Below are 21970 nucleotides of genomic sequence, written 5' to 3'. Positions count from 1 at the left end.
CCAAGGACCCCATGCACCAGAAGTGAACGCTCTATCACTGAGCCAACACGGCCCCATCCCAAAGGTAAGGATGTTTAGTGAAAGTGAATGATTGGTGAGTTCATAATGTTAGAGGAAACCCATGGACACAACGTTGGCTACTTCAAACTCACATTGCCTGCAGTCGAACCAAGGTCCCCGGGAAGAAAAAAGTGTAAAAACAAATCTTTACTTTAAATCAATCTATTTTGTAATAAATGAGTTTAATTGTCAAATGTTAAATTACGATGTTTGATTTAGGGAGGTCCTAACTTGGTGAACTCCACGCGTAAGGTAGTCCCTTGATCTCCATATTAACTTTTAAAACCACGACGAAATTATGGTAATGTGAGCGAGATGGAAGTAGACGAGAGTAAATTATAGAGGCCGCAATTCGTACCTCCTTCAAAAAATGGTTTCTATATGGTCACTTATTTACTAAGGTAAACGCTTTAAAAATCTATTTTCTTTTTTATACACAAATGGTGCTTAACACAAGAGGAAGAATGTATATAATTTAGAAAATTGTAGATAAATTGATCACTTTATAAAAGCACATTTACATTATCCTGTAAAAGAGTATTATTTTATCTGTCCTTTTATTAAACGTATCAAGTAGTTTTGCAGTTGCGAGGGAATTCGTTGTTTAACTCTCAAGCAGTAACTTTCCTGCCATCTTTTGAGCAGAATAGTACTAATTACGTTAAGCACTTAACTATGTTTGGTATGGTCACAGAGAAAATCTTGACTCTTACCAAGCGTGTCTCAGTTTTCCTTTTCATATTAATTTTGGTGCTTAAAAAACTAGGATTACAATGTGATTCTTAACAGAACAATTTGCAAGGTGGGAATCGTTGGATGCTGGGTGCATAAAAATACAGAAAAATATTGTGATGATGCGTATAGCAAAGATGGTGCGGGTCAGCGGGTCAAGTTTTCTGAGTGGGTCGTGGGTCCATAGCGTGTGACCCACTGTGACTCACCACCCACCATGACCCACTGACTCTGCTCTCTGCATTGTAGACAGTATCTTCTGAAGACTGATGAATTTGCGTTTCACTTTCAAGACCTTCATTTCTCTTCATTTTCCATTTGTTTCTGTCTTCTTACCTGAGGTGAGTATATCTAAGTGAAAAAAAGAACTTCAGGCACTTTTGGATATTGATATTTGTAATTGTAATACTAGCAATAGGACTTATACAGTACTATTACTTGGCTTTCGAGGCCTGTAAGTTTTTAGAGGAGCTAACTAATAATAATAAAAAAAAAAACATTTTTTAATCACTGTAATATATAAATTATTATATAAAAAATTGAATGTAACTAGGGCCAATGTGTGCCTGATCATCACGGCCAAATTGCAAAGTCAAATGAAATGATTTTTGGTAAATAGTTAGGTCTTAATCCAAACTGGGATGTGACATTGCTTTCATTATAATATATATCCTAAGGAAGTAGTGAGGATCCGAACTTTCGCGAAAAAAAAAAAAAAAAAAAAATGAGTATCTCGCAAGCCGTCAAACTTACAGAGCTGAAATTCAGTATATTAACTCTTTATTGAAAACTAGCAGCGTTCACCCCGCTTCGCTGCGGTCACCCCGGAACGCAATAAACTTTGTTACTTAGATAATTTTTACTTTTTCGCTTTCAAGTGATATGATAAAAACCATAGAAGATTGCAGTAAATCTTAACATTATATCGCCTGTCATTTATGTTAACCCGCCCCGCTTCGCTGCGGTCATCCCGGTGCTGGCATATTGTAAAAGTGTCTGTAAAAATAAGCAAATCAATTAAAAAATTTTAAACAGAAGATTCAAGCTATTTTCCGCTGTATATCGCCTGTCATTTATGTTAACCCGCCGAGTTAACGGTCATGCGGGTTGCATATAAATACGATGAACTAATAACAAAGGATTTGTGGACACCTGAATGGTCAATTATCTCAAGACATTGTTAATTAAAAATTAAAGTGATATGATAAAAACCATCTAGGGTCCAAATCCTAATAACCCCCCAAAAATGAAAGAAATCGGTTCAGCCGTATTAGCGTGATGAGGGAACAAAGGATTTGTACGTTCTCTTTTATATAATAGATAAACAGAATGGGTCCTAGCATTTTTTTAAAAAATTCTCCTTTATGGGGGAAGGGGGAACACTTTCTATATATAGAAAACTAGTAGTGAGTTGGTTATAATAATTGAAGAAGCACTATGTTTATTATGTGGAGCGCTTACAGCACAGGGCAATCAACCCATAAAGTTGTGACTTGTGAGAAAAATAGACATAAAACTTGTACTGTAAGCTTAATTACATGGAAATTTTAAGTTTGGATTGTACCCATAACTAGATGGAAAAATTTACACTTTTTTCCCCTTTTCGTTGGTCTACTTATCTTGATTTGGGACTTCCAAATTTCATCCTTTTTTCCACAAAAGTATCTGTAATTCAACAAGGAAATAGTTATACTATGATAATTTAATTGAAATTCATCGTAATTTGGCACATGGCAACCAAGTGTGGTAATTGAAAGGGAAGAAGGGGGGGAAATTCCCAGGCATCTCTGAACACTTCCCCGGAACCTCGTTCCGTTTTGCTTTCCAGGGGGAGGGAACATGGTAATGACATCAAACCTTCATGTGTAATTACAAAAATTAAATTTATAAACAAATAAGAAATCATAAGTTTATCAGGCTTTAATTGATAATTTATGCGCAAGATTCCCTATCGAAGGTGTGGTAGAGGGACTGACTTCATCGAGGGAGTCGAGGGACTCGAGGGAATCGAGGGAGTCGAGGGACTCGAGGGAGTCGAGGGAGTAAAAATAATTACTAGAGGGAGTCGAGAGTGTAAAAATATTCACTCGAGGGATTAAAAATATTCACTCGAGGGAGTAAAAATATTCACTCTAGGGAGTAAAAATATTCACTCTACGGAGTCGAGGGAGTAAAAATATTCACTCGAGGGAGTAGAGGGAGTAAAAATATTCACTCGAGGGAGTATGAGGAGTAAAAATATTCACTAGAGGGAGTCGAGGGAGTAAAAATATTCACTCGAGGGAGTCGAAAGAGCAAAAATATTTACTCGAGGGAGTCGAGGGAGTAAAAATATTCACTCGAAGGAGTCGAGGGAGTAAAAATTTTCACTCGAGGGAGTCGAGGGAGTAAAAATATTCACTCGAGGGAGTCGAGGGAGTAAAAATATTCACTCGAGGGAGTCGAGGGAGTAAAAATATACAATCGAGGGAGTCGAGGGAGTAAAAGTATTCACTCGAGGGACTCGGGGGAGTAAAAATATTCACACGAGGTAGTCGAGGGAGTAAAAATATTCACTCGAGGGAGTCGAGGGAGTAAAAATATTCACACGAGGGAGTCGAGGGAGTAAAAATATTCACTCGAGGGAGTCGAGGGAGTAAAAATATTCACTCGAGGGAGTCGAGGGAGTAAAAATATACACTCGAGGGAGTCGAGAGGGTAAAAATATTCACTCAGGGGAGTCGAGGGAGTAAAATATTCACTCGAGGGAGTAAAAACATTCACTCGAGGGACTCGAGGGAATAAAAATATTCACTCGAGGGAGTCGAGGGAGTAAAAATATTCACTCGAGGGAGTCGAGGGAGTAAAAATATTCACTCTAGAGAGCCGGGGGAGTAAAAATATTCACTCTAGGGAGTCGAGTGAGTAAAAATATTCACTCGAGGGAGTCCAGAGAGTAAAAATATTCACTCGAGGGAGTCAAGGAAGTAAAAATATTCACACGAGGGAGTCGAGAGAGAAAAATATTTACTCGAGGGAGTCGAGGGATTAAAGATATTCACTGGGGGGAGTCGAGTGAGTAAAAATATTCACTCCAGGGAGTCCAGAGAGTAAAATTATTCACTCGAGAGAGTCAAGGGAGTAAAAATATTCACACGAGGGAGTCGAGAGAGTAAAAATATTTACTCGAGGGAGTCGAGGGAGTAAAAATATTCACTCGAGGGAGTAAAAATATTCACTCGAGGGAGTCGAGGGAGTAAAAATATTCACTCGAGGGAGTCGAGGGAGTAAAAATATTCACTCGAGGGAGTCGAGGGAGTAAAAATATTCACTCGAGGGAGTCGAGGGAGTAAAATATTCACTTGAGGAAGTCGAGGGAATAAAAATATTCACTCGAGGGAGTCGAGGGAATAAAAATATTCACTCGAGGGAGTCGAGGGAATAAAAATATTCACTCGAGGGAGTCGAGGGAGTAAAAATATACACTCGAGGGAGTCGAGGGAGTAAAAGTATTCACTCGAGGGACTCGGGGGAGTAAAAATATTCACACGAGGTAGTCGAGGGAGTGAAAATATTCACTCGAGGGAGTAAAAATATTCACTCGAGGGAGTCGACGGAGAAAAAATATACACTCGAGGGAGTAAAAATATTCACTCCAGGGAGTCGAGGGAGTAAAAATATTCACTCCAGGGAGTCGAGGGAGTAAAAATATTCACTCCAGGGAGTCGAGGGAGTAAAAATATTCACTCTAGGCAGTCGAGGGAGTAAAAATTTTCACTCGAGGGACTCGTTGGAGTAAAAATATTCACTCGAGGGCGTCAAGGGAGTAAAAATATGCACTCGACGGACTCGGAGGAGTAAAAATATTCACTCGAGGGAGTCGAGGGAGTAAAAATATTCACTCGAGGGAGTCGAGGGAGTGAAAATATTCACTCGAGGGAGTCGTGGGAGTAAAAATATTCACTCGAGGGAGTCGTGGGAGTAAAAATATTCACTCTAGGGAGTCGAGGGAGTAAAAATTTTCACTGGAGGGAGTAAAAATATTCACTCGAGGGAGCCGAGGGAGTAAAAATGTTCACTCGAGGGAGTCGAGGGAGTAAAAATATACACTCGAGGGAGTCAGGGAGTAAATATATTCACTCTAGGGATTCCAGGGCATAAAAATTTTCACTCGAGGTAGTAAAAATATTCACTCGAAGGAGTCGAGGGAGTAATAATATTCACTCAATGGGGTCGAGGGAGTAAAAATATTCAATCGAGGGATTCGAAGGAGTGAAAATATTCACTCGAAGGAGTCGTGGGAGTAAAAATATTCACGCGAGGGAGTCGAGGAAGTAAAAACATACACTCGTTGGTGTAGAGGGAGTAAAAATATTCTCTCGAGGGAGTCGAGGGAGTAAAAGAAATCATTCGAGGGTGTAAAAGGAATTACTCGAGGGAATGGAGGGAGTAAAAATAATCACTCGAGGGAGTCAACATGTTTAAATTTTTCATTCAAGTGGGTCGAGAGTGTAAACATATTGACTCGAGTGAATCGAGGTAGTAAAAATAATAATTTGAACATGTAAATGTTTTCACTCTAGGGAGTCTAGGAAGTTGGAGTATTGAGTTCACATAGTCGAGCGTATAATACTTATCATTGGTGTGTCATTTCTTTCTTTTAGAATATTTGTACAACAGATCCAAATAAATTACTATAATTTTCATTAAGCTTCATGTGGTTTGAGTACCGTCTTCTTCCACCGAAGTTTTAAATTCATCTTCCAAGCTTTGTTTATTTTTGCATTTTTTTACTTCTCTTTTCTTGAACTTTTATTAGCACATAATTACTAGCAGTGATCAAGTGATTTCTGGGAAGACTCTAATATTTTAGACAATTTGCTATTCTCTCGTACAATATGAAATTTATCAGTAGAAGAGACACATGGGTAAGTTTTGATTTCCTTTCTTTCTATACGTTTGAATAATTATATTTTAATTTAACCTTTTTCCCTTTTTTTTTAATATTACATGAATATATCATTTTGAGCAAGTTAGTGGACGTGATATATTTTATGATTATACTCTTACAAATGAATGTGTTTCTTATTATTAAAAATTTACAAAGGAAAGTTAAATTTTCGTTATTATAAAATAAACTGTAATGCAGAGTTAGTATTCATCTTCACTCATCAGAATCATCTTGATTTATCAAAATCTCTACCTTTTTTTCGTGCTACATATTTAACACATTTAAGTCGTTTGCGTTATAAGCTATACAGGTAATAGAATTAATTTATGTGGAAAAACTGTAATACACAAATCTTGCAAATATTAATGAAATACACTGCCTTGGTAAAAGTTCGGTTTCTCTGACTATAAGTTTTTCACTGTACACATACATATTTTATAATTTTTAACAAGCTTTTATACACTAAAGGAAATAATTAGTATAAACAATGATGAACGTAAACAAAATATGAACGCCAACTATACATAAACAATAATAATGAATATATCTTATGTACTGTATTTTGATTACCGTATACTCCTGTGTAATGTCCGCACATTTTTACCCAATATTTTAACTAAAATTTCAGGGTGCGGACATTAGACGGGTCTTCCAGTTTGTAAGTTTAAATACATTTGTGATATTTTGTCATTTTGTTTCACAGGTATGCATATATTTATACAGTACAACCTCGATAACTCGAATTCCTTGATAATTTGAATTTTTTTCAAATTCCTTCCAACTTTCCATAACACTCAATGTTAAAATTACCTCTGTAAGTCGAATATTTAAAAATTACAACCTCGAGAAGTGGAATTTTTGGGTTTTATAGTCATAGTTAAAACCTCGATAAGTCGAGCTTTCATATCTTTGAGCCTCTACAAGTCGAAGTTTACCTCTATAAGTCGAACTTCTCTTGATTTGTAAAGAGAAGTTCGAGGGAGTAAAAATAATCGAGAGAGAATATTTTTACTCCCTGGACTCCCTCAAGTGAAAATTTTTACTCCCTCGACTCCCTCGAGTGAATATTTTTACTCCCTCGACTCCCTCGATTGAATATTTTTACTACCTCGACTTTCTCGAGTGAATATTTTTACTCCCTCGACTCCCTCAAGTGAAAATTTTTACTCCCTCGACTCCCTCGAGTGTATATTTTTACTCCCTCGACTCCCTCGAGTGTATATTTTTACTCCCTCGACTCCCTCGAGTGAATATTTTTACTCTCTCGACTCCCTCGAGTGAATATTTTTACTCCCTCGACTGAATATTTTTACTCCCTCGACTCCCTCGAGTGAATATTTTTACTCCCTCGAGTGAATATATTTACTTCCTCGACTCCCTGGAGTGAATATTTTTACTACCTCGACTTTCTCGAGTGAATATTTTTACTCCCTCGAGTGAATATTTTTAGTCCCTCGACTCCAACGAGTGTATGTTTTTACTCATTCGACTCCCTCGTGTGAATATTTTAATCCCTTAACTCGTTCGAGTGTATATTTTTACTCCCTCGACTCTCTCGAGTGTATGTTTTTACTCCATCCACTCCTCGAGTGAATATTTTTACTCCCTTGATTGAATATTTTTACTCCCTCGAATGCCCCGAGCGCATACTCTTACTCCCTCGAGAGAATATTTTTACTCCCTCGACTCCCTTGAGTGAATATTTTTACTCCCTAGACTCCCTCGAGTGAATATTTTTTTCCTCGACACCCTCGTGTGAATATTTTTACTCCCTCGATTCAATCGAGTGAATATTTTGACTCCCTCGACTCCCTCGAGTGAATATTTTTACTCCCTCGACTAAATATTTTTACTCTCTCGACTCCCTCGAGTGAATATTTTTACTCACTCGAGTGAAAATATTTTCTCCCTCGACTGCCTAGAGTGAATATTTTTACTCCCTCGACTCAATCGAGTGAATATTTTTACTCCCTCGACTCCCTCGAGTGAATATTTTTACTCCCTCGACTAAATATTTTCACTCTCTCGACTCCCTCGAGTGAATATTTTTACTCACTCGAGTGAAATTTTTTTCTCCTTCGACTCCCTAGAGTGAATATTTTTACTCCCTCGACTCAATCGAGTGAATATTTTTACTCCCTGGACTCCCTCGAGTGAATATTTTTACTCCCTCGACGCCCTCGAGTGAATATTTTTACTCCCTCGACTCCCTCGAGTGAATATTTTTACTTCCTCGACTTCCTCGAATGTATATTTTTACTCCCTCGACTCCCTCGAGTGAATATTTTTACTCCCTCGACTCCCTCGTGTGAATATTTTTAATCCCTCGACTCCCTCGAGTGAATATTTTTACTCCCTCGACTCCCTCGAGTGAATGTTTTTACTCCCTCGAGTGAATGTTTTTACTCCCTCGAGTGAATGTTTTTACTCCCTCGAGTGAATATTTTTACTCCCTCGACTCCCTCGAGTGAATATTTTTACTCCCTCGTGTGAACATTTTTACTCCCTCTACTCTCTCGAGTGAATATATTTACTCCCTCGACTCCCTCGAGTGAATATTTTTACTCCCTCGACTCCCTCGAGTGTATATTTTTACTCCCTCGACTCCGTCGAGTGAATATTTTTAATCCCTCGACTACTTCGTGTGAATATTTTTACTCCCTCGACTCCCTCGAGTGAATATTTTTAGTCCCTCGACTCCCTCGAGTGAATATTTTTAGTCCCTCGACTCCCTCGAGTGAATATTTTTACTCCCTCGACTCCCTCGAGTGAATATTTTTACTCCCTCGACTCCGTCGAGTGAATATTTTTAATCCCTCGACTCCCTCGTGTGAATATTTTTACTCCTTCGAGTGAAAATTTTTACTCTCTCGACTCCCTAGAGTGAATATTTTTATTCTTTCGTCTCCCTCGAGTGAAAATTTTTACTCCCTCGACTCCCTCGAGTGAATATTTTTAATCCCTCGACTCCCTCAAGTAAATATTTTACTCCCTCGACTCCTTCGAGTGAATATTATTACTCCCTCGACTCTTTCGAGTGAACATTTTTACTCCCTCAACTCCCTCGAGTGTATATTTTTACTCCCTCGATTGAACATTTTTACTCCCTCGACTCCCTCGAGTGTATATTTTTACTCCCTCGAGTGAATATTTTTACTCCCTCGAGTGAATATTTTTACTCCCTCGAGTGAAAATTTTTACTCCCTCGAGTGAATATATTTACTCCCTCGACTCCCTCGAGTGAATATTTTTACTCCCTCGAGTGAAAATTTTTACGCCGTCGACTCCCTAGAGTGAATATTTTTAATCCCTCGAATGAATATTTTTACTCTCTCGACTCCCTCTAGTAATTATTTTTACTCCCTCGACTCCCTCGAGTCCCTCGACTCCCTCGATGAAGTCAGTCCCTGTGGTAGATGAAGTTTCTGTTCTCTATGCGTCGACATTGCCAACGGACATGGTCGATATGGAAAAGATGATGTATGGTGATAGAGAGATGATACTTCTTGCTGAGTATTTCAAAACTGACCGAGAAAGATCGTTATCAGACTTAAGTCTAACAAGCAGATTGTCTATGAGGAGTTGCAGAAATTTGTACGTCCGGTAGTAGTATTATCAATTTCCACGACAGAATACGAACGGAGATTTCCCCTGATGAATTTACAGATTACTGATATTAGAAATAGACTAAGTGCTCAAACTTTGTCTAACTTGTTGCTCATCAATGTTAATGGACCACCGCTAGACAAGTTCAAAATAGACGAGCTAGTTATTTCTTGGCTGAAGGATGGACATCATTCCGCTGCGGATGATTTACCACGAAAATGTTCTGGAGGTCAACAGGAAATAAACCCGATTTCAGATTTGTTTTAAGGTGGAAAATTACGAGTTATGGAAATATATACTTGTATTACTAATGGTTTATTTGTGTTATTCAACATTGTACCTAATTTTTAATAAGTCCCTTCTTTGCATTTTATAAACTGGAAGGTAAACTATTAAATAAATATTCATAATAATTGTAATTATGCATATTTGTAATTTAATTTAACGTGGTGTTTTAGTGATTACACAAATTACAATTGTGAGCATACTCTATGGAGATGCTCTCACAGAGGGTACCCGAGCACAATTATACGCCATGAAAAACTGATTTTTCAAGTCTTTTGTGAGAAAAAAAAAAAACTGAACTGGGAAATCATAACCTTTTCCATATTGTACAGGGGTATTTTCCTGCGAGTAGAAGTCTCTTTTGGAATGCGTTGAGAAATTAACACTTGCAAGAATACTCTCTTAGTACAAGTATATTTTAGGCATACACTAATTTCCCTCCACCTTGAAGTGCTTCAATTTCCTCACTGACAAACACTTTACCATTTCATATCGTAAAGGTCAGATCCACCGTTATTGTAACAGAGTGGTACTTGAGCGATTGACCGTAGAGATTCAAACTCCGATTAGTGACAATTTCACAGTCTTGTTTTATTACAAGTGTAAACTCTTTAGTCAGTACAGAAGAGGCCGTGGATCGTGTTCAGAGTTGATGACGATGGATTTTGGTGAGTCAGAGTAGGTCACAGAAGATGAGAGTGGTTTATGGTGGGTGGTGGGTCAGAGTGGGTCACGGTGAGTGGTGGGTCATGGTGGGTCACAGTGGGTGGTGGGTCACGGTGGGTCGTGGATCAGAGTGGGTCATGGTGGGTGGTGGGTCGTGGGTCAAGTTTTCATTCACCCACGCCAACTCTGGCGTATAGCCGAGGTTTATAGAGTAGCATAGCAGTGACAAGGCCAGCTTTAATTTCTTGGACGAAGAGCAGCCAAGCGGAGGGTCATAGACATTTCTGGGCAATTCTTTTTTTTTCTTTTTTTGGTAAACAGAAAATAATAGTTTTATATTACTAGATCTATTTTACAATAAATGCCTGTGAGACAGTCAGCAAGGGCGTCGATGTCACTGGGGGCACCATTCCCTTGTCCCCAGCAGTGTCACCATAAATATACATAAAAGATGCATTTTCTAAAATTTTTAAGCCTCCTACCCAAGGGCACCCATATGGGGCCGGAGGCCGAGGACCAATCACTTCCCCCTGCACTTTAAAATAGTTTTATTTTGAAAAAAAAGGAAGAAAATGGACGAGTATATAAAGTAAAATAGGGGCAGCGGTGGCTCAGTGATAGAGCTCCCTTAGGCCCGTATCCACGGGGGTTTAGGGTGGGTCGCCCCCCTAAATTTGTGCTGGCCCCTCTAAAATTTTCACGGTAGACTTGCAAATGAACTATAAATATGGTTATTAATTATACTATGGTTAGATCGACCCCTCTAACTTCTATCGGCCTCCCCTACATTTTTGGGCTGGCTACCGGACTGAGCTCCCTGATTTTGATCCCAAGTCATTTGAGTTCATGATGGATAATATCTTGTACTTGGGTTTTCTAGGAGTTCTCCCGCTTCCCCATATTCTCATTTCACCAATTCTTTCTCAATAAGTCTTAATCCGGCCCTGATTGCAGGGTTCGTCATTTTACTTGGCCGCATACTTTTCTTTCTTTCTTTTTTCTTTTCTTTTTTTTTCCATTTCACATTATCTTGTGATGGCAAACGTTTCAATTCTGACGTTTAAATGGTGTCATCTCATAACTGTGATAAATAATTGATTCCATTGGGTGTTTACCAATAACGTTTCCTAATCATTCAGCCAAAGCATTCATGAAAATTCGCCTTATGGCTAGCTTTTATAATGAAATGTCGTAGATAAATAAAAAATAAAATCTTTCAGTTTTACGTCCCACGATTATGCCCTTTAGGCTAAGGGAAACAGATGATTAAGGCAAGTGAATGGTTTAGAAAATCGGTGGAATGACAATGTTCGAAGAAACAGCCACGGACATGATGCTGTCCACCTCAAACTTACTTGGCCGGGGATCGAGTTTTGGTCACAACACTAATCGCAAAGTAGGTGAAACGGAAATAGTTAAACAAAAGCAGATCTTTTCATATGGATTCAGTGCATAAATGTTTTACCTCTGATTTTATTCCTTTATTGCAATTCAGGAACTGATGGATATCCAATGAACACTTCCGGTTTCAATCTTGGGCTCCGTAGAATCAAAACTGTCAGAGATAGCGAGTAATGGCTTTTAGATATGGATTCAGCGTCCGAGAATCAGATTCTATCTTTGATCTTATTCCTCTATTGCAGCCAAAATAGCATAGTTTGGAAGTCTACCTTGGTTTCACACTGTGAAAAGAAATAATAATAATAATAATAATAATAATAATAATAATAATAATAATAATAATAATAATAATAATAATAATAATAATAATAATAATAATAATAATAATAATTATTATTATTATTATTATTATTATTATTATTATTATTATTATTATTATTATTATTATTATTATTATTATTATTACTACTACTACTACAATAATACTGCTACTGCTCCAACCCATGGTGAAGGAGAGTGATTTTGACAGGGAGAATGTGTTTTTCTTTTTTCTAGTCACATACAGAAAATATAATTTCACAGACTAAAGATTCCCCTGCTTTTATTTAGACTATGTGGGGCGGAGGGATTTTTTCCTTCTATTTCATAACCCTTGTCATAGGTCTGCGTTTTTTGAGTTGGTTTGTTGTTATTGTGTGCAATTTTTCATTTAATGTTTTTTTTTTATTATTTTTTTATTTTTGAATCATGGTTTAGCTGCTCAATTTGCAGTATCTATTGCAGCATATGGCCAAGCAACGCACCATGGTAGATTCGACTATGGAGAATTTCTGTGATGCTCCCTTCCGGTGATGTTCTAATCACGTTCTTATTCTTTTTAATGGTTAACTTACTCCTGTTTGCAATGATAAATTCTCTTGTTTTAGACTGGAATATAGGGCTCCAATGAATTTCTCCGTCTCACACAATCCCTATTATTATTATTATTATTATTATTATTATTATTTACAGCCTAAGTTTTCTTAGCTCTTCATCACTATATGCGTATACTTCATCCATTATTTCTTCTTGTTCCGTCAGGATTCCATTCTGATACTTGTTTAGTTCCACGTTACGGATCTTCTCTTAGTAGAATCCTATGTGCCCTGTCGGTGACTTCCTGTTTCGCCTACTGCCCTCCCGCCAATTTACATTATTATCTCCATCTTATCTGAGATATAGGCGAATCACGAATTCCTGTTTGGGCTATTCCTTTTCCCCTTATCTCTTATTTATTTCCCTTCCCTCACTATTCTCTGTAAAGCAAATGCGTAATTCTTTTAAATATAATACCTGAGCGACTCATTCCAATTTTTCTGTTACATTATTTTTGTAGTTATTGATTAATATCGATGATTCCACTGTAAAGCGTGACTTCGGCTTTGCCGTCCCGTATGTCCCTTCACAATGTTGTTTTTGGAGTCAGTTGTCTGGGAACTAACTTATTATTATTTTTTAGCGAAAGATGTCCACTGTAGGGGATGGAATGCATACGCCTCGATATTTATCATGGAAGAAGCTACAGTTGAGTCGAGCAAAGTTGAAGGCATCAAGCAAAACTTCTGCATTGCTGTCAGGATTCGCAATGGTAAGTAGCTTTAGCAACTTCATGAGATGTGAAACCTGATCTCAACTTCAATCCCTTATTCTCAGTATTCAGAAATTTATTGGTCAGGGAACACAGATCTGGGAATAAATTATATTTTCGAAAATTTTCCTATATATATATATATATATATATATATATATAAGAACAATTTTTTTTGTACACATTATACATTCGACCCTGGGGGTTTATATATTTTTCACACCTGCGCGAAAGGAAGAAGGGGGACGAAATATATTTTCCGCTGTAACACTTGAGAACAGTGTTTCTTGCAGACATGTTTTTGGGGGGCACTGCTCCCCCCCCGGACGAGACCAAAATAATACGTCTATAATATTAAATAAAATAGTACCAAGAGTGTCCCCCGGGAATACTACGTGTGCCCCCCGGAACATTTTTTTCTGAAAGAACGACTGCTTGAGAATATTAATAGTTGTAACAATAGACTGAGAGCAAATTATTATTGGTCAAATATGTTGACAAAAAAAAAAAAAAAAAAATGTCTACTATCAGACTGAGACGAATTCATAGAGGATTACATCTTCAATCATGCCAAGCAACGAATATCACCATATTTTAGACTAACACCCACTATAAGACTGCACCTTCGCCTCAGGAAAAATGAAATGAAATGAAATCTTTTGAGTTTTACGTCCCACGGTTATGCCGGTTAGGCTAAGGGAGACGGTGATGATGAGTAATGATTGAAATGGTGGAATGAAGAAAGTGGGAGGAAACGAGAGAACCCCGAGAAAACCCACGCACACGGTGTTTGTCCACCACAAAGTTCACTTGGCGGGGGTTGGGATCGAACCCGGGACCCCAACCACCAGAGGTGAACGCTCTACCACTGAGCCACGCCTCAGGAAAAAAAATCCAAATCTAATCTCGGGAAATGTATTAAGAGATTCTCACCAGCACCCAATGGCGGATCCAGGGGGGCGATCACCCCCCCAGAAGAGGAAACTTTTTTATTTTATGTACAGTAGAGCGTCGATTATCCGAAGTAAATGGGGGACATGGGTGTTCGGAAAACTGGTTTGTTCGGATAGTCGAACTGTACATGTTTATTTGCCATGCGCGGAGCGGCACGCCTCAACTCTAAGCTGGCGCAGCTGTTGCTGTGAACAGCTTTGATACTGCCGCTACTTCTACAGCCAGTGCCAAACCAACAGAAGTGTGCTGATTGTTGAAACACAACGACTGGCGGCTTGGCCGGTCAGCAGCGCCTTATGAAGGCCCCATTAGAAGCAATGTTCCGCCAGCGGTGGCTCAGTGCGGCGACTACTGTGGGAAACTTGGTTTGGGAGTGAGGGGGATGATGGACGGTAGGGTGGGAGAGTAACAGGTGCGAGCGAGTTCACAGTTCGGTTAAGCGGTCGTTCGGTTGACCGACGTTCGGATAATCGACGCTCTACTGTATATATAAATAAAACCCTCCCAGAGTTTGAAACTGTAAAAAGTAGTTCTAAGTAGCAGTATGACAACCCACAGCCCCCCCCAGAAGTCGGTCCTGGATCCGCCCCTGCCCGCACCGACAGTCATAGTTCTTGACTGATGGTAATATGATTATCTTTCTGCTCAATAGTGAGCAGGTACGAAGCTTTCTTTTGCTGCCATATGAACCCATATTAAGTTTGTTAAAATTGCGTACAATGATTTTATGTTGATGCAAACTTCTTTAGCACTTTTCATTACTTAAATGCCAATATTCAAGATTCATAGCTCTTGAAATGTACCGAAGCTATCATAGTTGGTTGATGTGAAAGGTCGTTTACGTCAGATTATTTTTCTTTGTTGATGATCTGTCTGCTTGTAAAGCTATTGAATCGTTCTCAGTATTGCATGTGGTTCAGTATTCTCATATCCTTGTTGATTTCATCTTTTTAGCGTTTCCGTAAAAGAATACGAAGTTTCATGCAAATTTCCACGTAAACATTGTTCTTCCAGATATTATATATATATATAGTGGCGGCGATTGGACGTTAAAAGTGGGGGGCAAGGTATGATCTGAATATGTGTATATCAATGTTAATGTTCCTGGTTGTTTCTAACACTTTGTTTGACGACAGGTTGTATAACTAATAGGATACTACCTTTTTCAGTTAAAATACAGTATATCGTGTTTCATATTTAATTAAGTAAATTGACAAGAGCAACGCACATAGGTACTAACCCTTGATTCCTTGCTCATGAACATCTTAAAATTCTGCCTGGAAAATTGTGTGATGAGATTATTTAATAACATATTTGTAAAACAAATAAATAGAAAGGATAGGAATATTAGCATTAATCATACTAATAAATAATGACGTTTGTTTTGCAGAAGTTATATTGAAACTGGGATTAATGAACAACTTACATTATTAATTCCACACTTGCCATTAATTGTATGTTATTCCTCTTAGAAAATGAAAGACAGTAAATACCACAAGCTTATGCTACGACGCAATTGTAATATTAATTGCTTTGAATTGCAATTAAAACGCAATTCCTGTAGCTGTCGTAACTCCACGGGAAGACAACTAACCAATACACATTTACGCAACGACAAATATTATACTGTATGGTGCCATTTTTTTCTATGAACCAGTAATATATGCAAAAACTTTGCATTTCCAGATGAAACTATATACATTAACTATTTTAAATTATGGCTTTTTAAAGGTAAACTATTGAATTTCAGTCAATCAACTACAGCATCATCTCTATTTATCCTAGGATCATGGTTAGTACCTCATTCTCTTTAGAATAGAACAACCTTAGAAAACCTTTTACGTTTTCCTATCATGTCCCTAAGGCGGGAAATTTTTTAGGGAAATCTGGATTTTTTTCTGATTTTTTTCAAACTTTGATCTCCTCTGCACCCCCTTTGTTAAAACACAGATCTCAAAATTAACTGAAAAATACGAAGGGGTGTACTAAATATGTATAAAAAATGTCAAGCTCCTATCTTGAAAACTAAGTGCGGGAAAATGTTTACCAATGAGCTAAGAACATTCCCATAATGCCCCAGATGACCCGGATGTAATATAAAATTTTCCTGAGACATCCCTCTTTATCCTAGGATCATTGTTCGTACATCATTCCCTTCAGAATAGAACATACTTTCAAACGGTACTACTCACATGTCTCCATCATGTCCCATCATGAGATGGGAAAATCATGAAGAAATGGATTATTTGTTTTAAAAAATTCCTTCTTTGTACTATTTTGCATCTCTGTACCCCCCTGTTTTAACGCAGAAATCTGAAACAAATCTGAAAAATACTAAAGAATGTACTAAATATGTGTGCAAAATTTCAATCTTCTAGGTGCAAAAGTAAGCCCGCTAAAAATAATATTTCTACAATACTTCAGATTCCCGTATAAAATAAGATCTTAGGTAAAAATTCCTTGAGACATCTCTATTTATACTAGGATCATGATTCGTACAGCATTCTTTTAGAACAGAACAGCCTTTCAAACGGTACCATTCACATGTCTCCATCATGTATCTGAGGAGAGAAAATCGCGAAAAAAAAAAGGATCTTTGTTAAAAAGATTTTTTTAACCTTATTGCTCGCCTGGACCCCTTGTTTTATCTGAAATCTGAAAAGAATCTGGAAAATATTAAGAGGTGCACTGAATGTGTATGCAAAATTTCAATCTTCTAGGTGCAAAGGTAATAAAAAAGTCATCACACTGTACGTCTCGATGCAGAAAGGCGTGAAAGCATATGTAACGTGTTCAACAATGCCTCCAGGCTTGAAAAAGAAAACAGAAGTAAAAATCTTTTTTGGTACTTTTTTAAATCGAATAATGAAGATCCTAGCCTATCACCGAAAAATAGATGATATAATTTAAAAGAGTTCAGTGGTCACTTCAAAAAAGTGGGGGGGGGGCAACTGCCCCCTCTTGCCCCCCTAATCGCCGCCCATTTATATACCTATATATATATGTGTATATATATATATATATATATATATATATATATATATATATATATATATATATATATATATATATATATATATATATATATATATATATATAATATTAATCTGGAGAAAAAATCTGTGCAAGTGCTTCGTCCAACTCTGATATAATTCGTCGTAACAAGGCGCGACAGAGTTGTGTTGGGGAAAGTAGCCATAGTCAACAGTGTTTTTCGATCTGTTCCATGCAACTGGAAAGAATTCCATTTGAAAAGAAAAACAGACCTCCTTTAATTGATTTTAACTAATTGTTTCATGATTTTTAAATTCTAAAATTTCGCGACATAGGTTATACCCTATGGGACTGCGCAACGCACCGGTTGGAAACCACTGGTCTACGCCACCGAATAATACAAAAGAGTATTGAAAAATATTTATGAACCCTGCGTGCTCGAACAACGACTTAGTTTTGCACCTTCAAATCTACAAAAGAATTATAGAATTGCGATAGCATATGTAGAAATTCCTGGATATCCGATGGACATTGCATTACATGCATATGCATAGATGTTAGAAAAAGAGCATCTATTGGACACACAATATATGAATATTGTAAGTGTATTATGGATATACATTCTATTGTCACAAGATTGAATATGGAAAATTCTTGTGAATGTTACCCAATATAACTTAAATCTCGAGTAACTCAATACAATCACATTTTATGACCATTCGTTTACGTTCAGCAGATACAGAGCCGGATCTACTATATGTGCAACATACATTTGCAGGAGGCTACAAAATCTGTCGTAACTATATTATTTAAAATGAATATTTCTTGTTGGAAACCGACTTCATGATGATGATGATAGTTACCTTTTATATGAATAATACATTCCTAAGTTACGTTTAGGTAGCATTAGTTTGTTACATGAACAGTGCTAAAGCAAATGGTCAAACAAATCGCAGCATGAATTGCTCGATTGTTGTTAAATGCAAGAACTCAATTCTTGAACAGTAGCAAACACGTGTTTCATTTGGTTAGTTATCACAGTTTCGATATGAAAACTTGTCTTGTCTTTGTCACAAACAAGTTCCTTATCATTGAAAGTGGAAACAAGTTTTTCTTTTTAACAGGCGTAGAAGGGTAATCAAGAAACAAAGATAAAAAAGCTAGTTGCACTGGAGTTGCAAACTGATATATTGAGATTGAGATTGAAGTTCGATATTGAATTCTATAAAAGGGATTACCATCTTTCGTGTCTAGGTGTGTTTGCTTTATCTTTCACTAAGATAACAGATTATTTTATTACTTAAAAAATTAGACACAAAGGGATTGTATTTGTAGTGTTAGGTCTTTCTGAGTGGGAGTGAGTCTTTCCCTCCCTTTCATTGTTCATGATGGGGTAGCATACTTAAAAAAATTAAGGCTTTTAAAATTTGTTCTTTTTAGAGAAACAGGGGCAACAAACTATGCCATTGCACGGGGCAGCAAATTGCCTATGGTCAGCCCTAATGTTTCGTCTCTTATTATAATATTTGTATTTCTTTTATTTTTATTATATGTTAATGAAAGGATGGATGATCTGTTAACATATTTATTTAACAAACAATAAACAATGTCACTTTCTGCAATCTGCTATTACATAGCACTGTATTGGAATTTTTTTTTTTAATTAAAGTAATGTGTGCCGTTAGCTTGTGCAGATATATTTAAACAGACACAACAGTTAATGGGAGCTTATATGAAATTTAAAACAAATACACCAAGTCAAACGATTTCAATTAAAATTATAAATTTGAATGATTGGTACATGTTGGTATGATTGGTACCTTGTAGTATCAATGATTAGTAAGCCTGTCGTTGGAAAACCTCCAACAATCTGGCATAGCCAAAGTCATCATAACAATAAACGGTAAAGGAAAAGAAAAGGACAACTTACTGACCAGGAGAGTGTGCTGCCATTGTAGTAGAATTTTTGAAGAGCTTTTCAAGATCTGGTAGTCAAATCTATATCTTGTTGTCAAGGCAGGACACGTTCCCTTTCACCAGAAGTTGTTTACAATGTTTTGTAAAGCTGATGAAATACCTTGCTTCTAAAGAATATTGCTATTGCCTTTTTTTATGTTTAAAAGTGAATCTTAAAATTTTTAATTATACTCAAATAATAATTTTATATTAAACAACACACTAAGTAGATACACTTGTATATGGGTGTTTCCCGTAGAAAATCTAGGTCACATGAAGTGTATTCTATGGACCATCCCAGATTTTAGACCTATAGAAACATCCAAGGTATATTCATTGAAGCTTTTAGTAGTTTGTGTACCACATTAAAAATAGTCATAAAATTTATAATGTACTGAAAACGCTATTAATAGCTATCGAAGCATTTCTAAGGAATGAATAAATACATAAGAGTGTTTCACTTTAAAAATTAAAATCTTCTTTTTTAACTTCACATTATTTAGGCATTATAAAGGCAAATATTTTTTATTCTCTTTGCAGGTTGCAATGGTAGAAGTTCAATTAGACGATAGCTCAGACGGAGATAAAGTTCCCGAATCATTGATAATTACGTTTACTGTATGTACCACTCTTTTGGTAGCGGTCCACATGTTAGCATTGATGATCAGCACATGTATTTTACCAAACATGGATGCTGTGTGTAGTTTGCATTCTGTAAGCTTAGTTCATGAGTCTCCACACGAGAAACTCCACTGGTACATTGAGACAGCTTGGGTATTCTCTACGCTTCTTGGGCTTCTTTTGTTTCTTTGTGAAATCGCCATTTTGTGTAAAGTGAAGTTTTACCATTACGAGAACGCTTCGTGGGTAGCTGTAGGAGTGTTAATTCCGGTGCTTATAGTGTTTGTGGCATTTGCTATTCACTTTTACAGGACTCTTGCAGCACATCGATACGAAGTGGCTGAGAATGTAATTCGTGAGTTGGAAGAACTCGATGAACAAATCAAAAGCAACGACCTAGAAGCTTGGGTCGAAGAAAAAAATATGTACGGTGCTGTCAAAAATGTTTGACGATCAATATGTGTCCATATTGGCGTTGGTCGCACAAGAAGAAGACGGCACAGACAACCAGATGAATAGCACTGTTTGGACAATAGGCACAGAATTCAAATAGTTTATAGAATTACTGTACAGGTGGCATTAGTGTAAAAGTTAAATAATAACAGCTACTAATTGGGGATATTGACTGGAAACTTTATGTATTCTCCGAAACTTAATTATGTAAATATTTTTAAAAGCATGTTTACAAAATTTAAAGTTGACTGTTTCTCAGAATAATAGCTAGTTTGACACTAGTGTCATCTATGTGGCGGTTCTATGAAATACTTGAAAGTCTATACGTCAACGTTCAAATCTTTGTTGTGTATCCGGTTTGTCTGTGAAGATAGTTAAGATCATTCCTAAGGTATCGTACGTAAAGATGTGCATTTTCCTGGAGCTTTTTTTCATGGCTATATGGTTAGCGTCTTGAATGCAGATGACGGTGCTTCGGTTCCTGGTGGGAGTTCATGTGGTTCGGATCCCATGTTAAGATGTAGGTCAACATCTTATACAGCTCTGGTGCTAGAAAGGTTCCGGCGCTATTCCTCAGAGAGAGTTCTCAATTCAAACAGTTTGTCATTAATGTTCATTAGCACGTACCAAATATGGACATTGTTTTTTTTTTTTTTTTCTTGAGCTGTAAACGGTGAGCTAGTTGCAAAGTGAGCTCACAAAGGCTATGTTAAGTCAATTACCAGTATTGTAAATAATGTTATTTGTATTGTAAATTAGTTTACTTAAAGCTGTACCATGATATTCTAATTAATCACTCGTGCATTATCTAATTTTGTCCGGTGTTGCAATGCAGCTAAAATTTTGTGTTGATAGTAAAAAGCTTGCCAATCTTTTTTTTTTTTCATTTATTTACTATTTCTTTTTTCTTTACTCAATTAGCAACATGTTTTGATCAGGTACTAGCTACAAAAACTGATTTCCAGATTGTTCAGGAAGTCTAATAGAAGACTGCATGGGTGGGTGTTTGCCAATGAACATAAGAACAAACATTATGTGATAAGAGGTAAAGAAGAAGAAGAATAAAAGACGCCACTCTTTTTTAAAACTGGAAATATATGATGTACAAATTTCTAGTTTCCATTTTTGAATTCTCATTGTTTGGGAAATCTATCATGGTTTCAAAATGTGAAACAAAACTAATTTATTTTCGATCTAGTGAGACATTCAGTTTACAGATCTGGTAACATTACATTACCAGCTGAATGTAACTGGCAACCACCAATTTACTACAGAAGCAGCCAAGTATAAAAGTGAACTGTACGAACGACTGTGAAAGTAAAATATTACTTTTATCTAGTAAATGTTCCTTTTAGAATCGATTGAGAGGACAATGAGGACTGATTCTATTTATATCGTATAAATATCGACATGGCGCTTTGGTGACAAAGTAGAGATAAGCTATTTTTGTCTTTTTTCAGTGATATTATGCAAATTAGGCTTGTGTATAGCCCGCTCCCCCAGTTCTTTGTCACCGGAACTGGAAGTCATCACCACCACTACCACTACTACTACTATTATTATTATTATTATTATTATTATTATTATTATTATTATTATTATTTTATTATTTTATTATTATTTTTATTATTATTATTTATATCGAGAACTGAATCCAAATAACCCCTGCGGGTCTTCTAACCCAT

General features: G+C 36.9%; 1 protein-coding gene across 1 annotated transcript in view; it reads left to right on the top strand.

The window, feature by feature from the left end:
* Window positions 1-21160, top strand: part of LOC145694504 (calcium release-activated calcium channel protein 1-like) — a 39551-nt gene extending 18391 nt beyond the window's left edge. Inside the window, exons 2-3 of the mRNA XM_081770813.1 lie at window positions 13179-13307; window positions 19752-21160. Of these exons, the coding sequence (XP_081626939.1) occupies window positions 13185-13307; window positions 19752-20282 (654 nt within the window). The 5' untranslated portion in view covers window positions 13179-13184 and the 3' untranslated portion in view covers window positions 20283-21160. The remainder of the gene's footprint in view (window positions 1-13178; window positions 13308-19751) is intronic.
* The last annotated feature ends 810 nt before the right edge of the window (window positions 21161-21970 follow it).

This window comes from Thermobia domestica, chromosome 9 (assembly GCF_964235325.1).
Source record: "Thermobia domestica chromosome 9, izTheDome1.hap1.1, whole genome shotgun sequence".
Lineage (NCBI taxonomy): Eukaryota > Metazoa > Arthropoda > Insecta > Zygentoma > Lepismatidae > Thermobia > Thermobia domestica.
This window is presented reverse-complemented; position numbering and strand designations above follow the sequence as displayed.